The sequence below is a fragment of the Hibiscus syriacus genome, unplaced genomic scaffold (assembly GCF_006381635.1).
Source record: "Hibiscus syriacus cultivar Baekdansim isolate YM2019G1 unplaced genomic scaffold, ASM638163v2 tig00110670_pilon, whole genome shotgun sequence".
In the NCBI taxonomy this organism is placed as follows: domain Eukaryota; kingdom Viridiplantae; phylum Streptophyta; class Magnoliopsida; order Malvales; family Malvaceae; genus Hibiscus; species Hibiscus syriacus.
The window spans coordinates 263,083-269,082 of record NW_024062818.1 but is presented as its reverse complement, the minus strand read 5'-3'; the positions used below and the strand labels follow the sequence as shown (position 1 = coordinate 269,082).

At 35.6% G+C, this 6,000-nt stretch overlaps 1 protein-coding gene and 1 pseudogene across 1 annotated transcript; one reads left to right on the top strand and one right to left on the bottom strand.

The window, feature by feature from the left end:
- Nucleotides 1-667: 667 nt before the first annotated feature.
- LOC120137422 (major pollen allergen Ole e 10-like) lies at nucleotides 668-1,549 on the top strand. The gene is made up of 4 exons (XM_039153171.1): nucleotides 668-778; nucleotides 923-951; nucleotides 1,056-1,308; nucleotides 1,388-1,549. The coding sequence occupies exons 1-4, from the start codon at nucleotides 715-717 to the stop codon at nucleotides 1,411-1,413; spliced, it is 372 nt and encodes a 123-aa protein (XP_039009102.1). The 5' UTR covers nucleotides 668-714; the 3' UTR covers nucleotides 1,414-1,549.
- A 2,313-nt stretch (nucleotides 1,550-3,862) lies between these two features.
- LOC120137427 lies at nucleotides 3,863-5,782 on the bottom strand (annotated as a pseudogene).
- Between the last annotated feature and the right edge of the window lie 218 nt (nucleotides 5,783-6,000).

Genomic DNA, 6,000 nt, shown 5'->3' with positions numbered 1-6,000 from the left:
TTTATTGTAAAAAGAAATTCAACCTAATCCGACATAATAATTATTGTAATACTCCCCTCCATATATTTAATGATAATTACTAGAATGTCTCACTATATATTTTTAAATTATCTCTTTATCTTATCGAATAAAATAAAAAAAAATATTCATATCACGTGATGATATACTTATTAAAAAATATAAAATAAATAAAATATCACTAAATATAAATATAAAGATGAATTGATCTTGAATAAAAACTTACAATTCTGATCCAGATTAAGCGATCATAAAATCGAAGCTTTTGAAAGGAGAAACATCAACTTGTTGATGAAAACCTTATATATTCTGGATTTTTACGGTAATCTCGACAATTTTGAATCTTTTAACCAAACTCATGTTAAGTTTATTCTTTATTTTTAAGGTTTGGAGTGTGACAGAGAATGTTTGATTCAAACCTCTTCGCTTCCTTTTCCATGGACCGTGTCTTTAACTTGTTCAGCTCTTGATAAATTTAAAATTAATTATGGGTTAAAACATATCTTCAACAATCATTAAAAAAGAGACCCTTTATGGCAAATTTACAAGAAAAACACCCAATGCTTTTCATGTTTTGCCCTTACAGATCCTCGGTTAAAACTGTCCATTTGAGGCATTTTCATCCTATATATGGTTGAACTTCTCTTCGTTTCTTATTACCCAAGTTCCTTTCTTTTACTTTCAAAACAAAGAACAATGGCCAGATCAACTGTCTCTCTCCCAGTTTTCTGTCTTCTCCTCCTCCTGTCATTTGACTCTAGTATGCATCTTTTCTCTGTCTTTCGTTTCTGGGTTGCATAAATGGTAAAATTGTGGTTATCCAGAATTTGTAAAAACCATACGTCAACAGAATGGTAAAATTGCATTTCCACTACTTATCAAAATTTCATTCCCATTTATGCAGGGATCTTACTGGAGCTGGCCAAAGGGCAGGTTTAAAAATCGATCTTTAGCTGTGAATATAACTATAATTTTCCATTAAGAAAACCCTTTTTTTCTTTTTCAAAACCTCATGTTTTTTTTAATTAATTAAACAGGGAAAAACATGGTGTGTTGCAAAGCCTTCGACCGATGATGCAACACTGGCTTCCGACATAAACTCGGCCTGTAATGATCTTGGATCCTTGGGATTGAACTGCAGCCAGATACAGCCGAACGGAGCCTGCTTCGAGCCCGACACTCTCATCAACCATGCATCGGTTGCCATGAACTCTTACTACCAAGCCTATGGTCGTCAGGAACATCAATGTCACTTTTCGGGCTCTGGTCTCATCACCATCTCCGATCCAAGTGAGACCTTAATCCTAACGAAAAAACATTTTTTTTTGTTTATCTTGATTTTACTGTTCATAATTGTTTGTTCTTGCAGGCTATGGAAACTGTCAGTATGTGTGAGGAGTATTGATCATACATACGGAAGATATGTAATAAATTTTATTTACATTCTAGGAGATTGGATTCTATAGCATGTTTTATGGATGAAACGATTGTTATATTTGATCTATATGATATTTAAATGATGATCATAAAAGTATCATTTTTATTATTACTATTTTTTTTATTTTGTAGTTTTTGTGAATTTATTCTTCTTACGACTTATGTATCATATAATAATCTTTAAATATAATCAAAGGATAGAACATACGATGATACAAGGAATTCGAAGTTCTTAAATTTTAAATTGAAATATTGAGAATTAAGGAAGTTTTTTTTTTCTTTATATAATTCGCATTTTATTATTTAAAAGAAAGAAAAACTGATGAAAAAACAAAGAGCATCCTACAACATTACGGAAGTCTTGTCTTTGTGATTATCGCCATTTATTAGATCGAATGGTCAGAGACCAATATGATTAACGAACATGAAGAGTTTCGTTCCTAACAGAAAAAAAAACTAATCTAATCTTTGTATTAACATTAATCAGCATTCACTCCAAAATTTGTTGATAATTAATTAGAGTTCATTGTATTATGTAACTTTAAACTATGATCTTCGTTCGGAATATGATCTAAGATTTTTAAGGTTTGGAATATGGCAGAGACAGTGTTTGACTAATGTCTGATCCAGACCTTTGGCCATGTCTTAAACCTGTTCAGCTCCTTCGATTTAATGTTTCTGAGTTAAAGATGATAATTAACCCAAAATTAATCATGGGATTAAAACGTATTTTCAACAATCATTACTTAAAAGTGACATATTTATGGCAAATTTACAAGTCATTCACAGAAAACACCCAATGATGTTTAATGTTTTGCCCTTACAACTTCACTGTTAAATTGTCCATTTAAGGCATTTTCAGACGTTAAAACTATTACCAACTCCACTACAAGATGGTTGCTCCTGCCAGGAATGTTGTAATAATAACTCGTTCTAAGAAAATACCGTGGAAGCAGCAATTTATGGTCTGGAATTAGAAGTTTCTTCAACCCAAAGGCAATGGCTAAATCAGTCGACTCTCTCCCACTTTTCTTTATCTTCTCATTGTATCACTTCACTCTGGTACGCGCCTTTTCCATTATCTTTCGTTTATGTGCTTGATATGAAAGCAAAAATGGTCAAATTGCAGTTAGGTCCAAGAACAGAGCCATGTGGTAGGTGGGATTGTCCCCTACTTTAATTGTTTAATTACATTTTAAGTCGCCGATAGTTTTGAAATTAAGCACTGATTCCTCTCATTTTCTCTGATTTAATTACTTTTAAAACCGTTTAGTTTTAAAACAAATGATTAATTCTTAACTCCCTTATTTTTTATGGTTGAATTTCCTGTTAGGACATAGCCATGTTGTAAGTGAGAGGGGACATCGCCCCCAACTTTAATGGTTTAATTGTATTTTAAGCCACTGATAATTTTGAAATTATTGTAATTTAGTCTTCATTTCTCTCAAAATTTTCTGATTTAATTAATTTTAGGATTTTTCCAGTTTTAATATTAATGAAATTAAGCATTAATCCTCATTTTTCTAGTTTATTATTTTTTAAGACCATTCGATTTTAAAGTAAGTGTAATTAATCCCCAACTTCCTTAATTTTTATGGTTTAGTTTCTTTAAGATTTTTTTTTGTTTTAAAATTTAGTAACTTAACTCCTTTAATTCAATTCTGGGTCCTTTGATTAGGTCCCTTCGGAATATGTCAGACTATTCCATAATAATAATGGTAAAAATTGCATTCACTCCCAGAAATTGAAAACTATGAACCACCCATCAGAATTTTATTCCCATTATGCAGGGATCTTACTGATGGCCATTGGCCATGAATTCTTACTACCAAGCTTATGGCACCGCACCACTCTTACTTCACCAACTCTTCTCTCATCATCACAATGCCCGATCCAAGTAAACAGCCTCGGTTACACCCTAATCCTGTTTTAAAACATGCTTTTTTGTTTTTCTGTTGATGTTTCATGGCTGACGTTGTTCATAATGTTGTTTTTGTTCCTTACAGGCTTTGGAAACTGTCAGTATACATGAGGGGTTCTGATGTGGAAGACGATGGCACTGTTTGAATGTTTTCTGGGTTTAGAGTGGAATAATTGTAGCCCAGAATCTTTATGTTTATAGTTATTTTTATGTCATGATTTATTTACGTATAGGAGATTGAATTCAGTGGTAGGCGATTTGAGGATTTGTGCTTATTTTATATATGATGAATGTGTTTCCATGGATCCTCTTTCCTTCGTCATCTTTACATTTTCCTTCGTTTTCTCGTTTCCCAAATACCATATTTATGGCATGATTCAAAATTCTAACAAAATGTATTGTTGCACCAATGAGTAGTTATAAAAAAACATTGCTATTGTTTATATTAGTACATTAATATGGTTATTAATGATGTGCTGCATTCTTCATTGATAATTCCATCAAGACGATGATGAAACAAAAACATAAAATGCAACTAAACATGATTAATACAAGTTCTCAGTCCTCTTAAAACTAGGTTTTTGCTTAAAAAAACTACATATGAACATTCCCACTGATCCCATCTAGTCCTTGATGTTATAGCGATTTAATACCAGTTATATGTGTGTGTGTGTGTGGTAAAAGATGCAGGAAGAAAGAGATTCATGGTTCATGCTTTAGGAACATGGAAGGAACCATGTCTTGAAGAAGGCCGTAGTCGGACAACAGAAACCTGATGCTGCTGGTGGTGCTGCTGGTAGTGCTGCTGAAAAGGGTTTTCTGCAAACATCGAAGCTGTTGCACCGGCTGGGTCATTCATGTGATGAGGCGCCTTCTGCATGAACAATTCGTGCGGGAAGCTCGTCGTCCACGCCAGCTGCGGCGGAGAAAACATCGAAGGCTGGAGCAGCGCCGCCGCATTCCCTCTCATCGATGTTGGAGGCGGGTGGTTATGTCGGCCTTCGTACGTCGTGATCACCGTCGACGGATCCTGGTACGATCTCTCGACCCTTTTCTTGACCGTGCACTTCTGTGTGGTGCACCGATAGTAGCTTCTGCAAAATGAAAAAAAGCTCTCCGAATCATTCACCATATACGATGAACAAGCTTGTTCTTGTTTGTTTCCCGATGAAAAAAGGCTAGCCACACACAGGGAATTCAACTACATACAAAACCCATCAAGCTAGTCAAAGAAAGGGGCGAGAAAGATAATGCAAAAAGCCAAGCACAGACCAAAGACGTGTAATCAGGTTTCAGACATGGAACCAAACCTTGGGTACTGGCTGTTCTTCACTGCTTTCTGTCCATATTTTCTCCACCGATACCCATCTTCTAGATGATCAACTTCACTTTTCGTCATGAAAACAAACCGTTGTTCTTCTTGCTTCCTCTCTTCTTTCTTTTTAGCTGCTTTGCTCCTATTACAGACACAATAATCAATTAAAACACTCAAAAGGTTTCAATAAATCGAAGAAATGGAGATGAAGTTTAACTAGCCGATTACCCTTTCTTAGAGCTTTCTTTTCCGCCGCCTTTAGGCTGCTTGTTCTTATTATTCACAGAATCTTCTTCACAATTACCCTCGGCCTCGCTTGAGGAAGAAGAAATGGAGGAATTAGGAGCAATGGCCATAACTTCACCACTATGAACACCAACACGCTCCTTTTTCTTCGGAGAAAACACTTTCGAGGACGACGGCGACAACCCGAAGGCGTTCTCGAGTGAACCATACTCGTCCGTGAAACCCTAAACACGTCGGCTGCTTCAACATGGTAATAAAAGTCTCTGAATTCATGATCCGACATGGCGAGAGATCAAACAAAAGGGTTCGAGTTTCTTGTAGTTTCAGGGTTTCATGGTATCCCTTATCATGCTGTTTGTGAGCTATATATAAATGATGATGAAGACATGGAAATAGCTTTGAATGGGACTTTGGGTTTCGGTTTCCACTTTATAAAGAGGGGTTGACAAAAACGGCCTTCAATGGGGAGAACATCAAGTGGCTTCTACCATGGAAACATTTACAATCCAATTTTATTAATAATTTCTTCATTTTGTCTCTATAATAATTTCAAAACACTTTCGAGGACGACGGCGACAACCCGAAGGCGTTCTCGAGTGAACCATACTCGTCCGTCGAACCGTGTAAACAATCCGTGAAACTCATGTACGAGGAACGGTATTGATCAGCCGCTGAAACCCTAAACACGTCGGCTGCTTCAACATGGTAATAAAAGTCTCTGAATTCATGATCCGACATGGCGAGAGATCAAACAAAAGGGTTCGAGTTTCTTGTAGTTTCAGGGTTTCATGGTATCCCTTATCATGCTGTTTGTGAGCTATATATAAATGATGATGAAGACATGGAAATAGCTTTGAATGGGACTGGGTTTCGGTTCCACTTTATAAAGAGGGGTTGACAAAAACGGCCTTCAATGGGGAGAACATCAAGTGGCTTCTACCATGGAAACATTTACAATCCAATTTTATTAATAATTTCTTCATTTTGTCTCTATAATAATTTCTATTATGATTTAGTCATGGTACAGTGATGTACGGAAAGAATTTGACACTTATTATATATA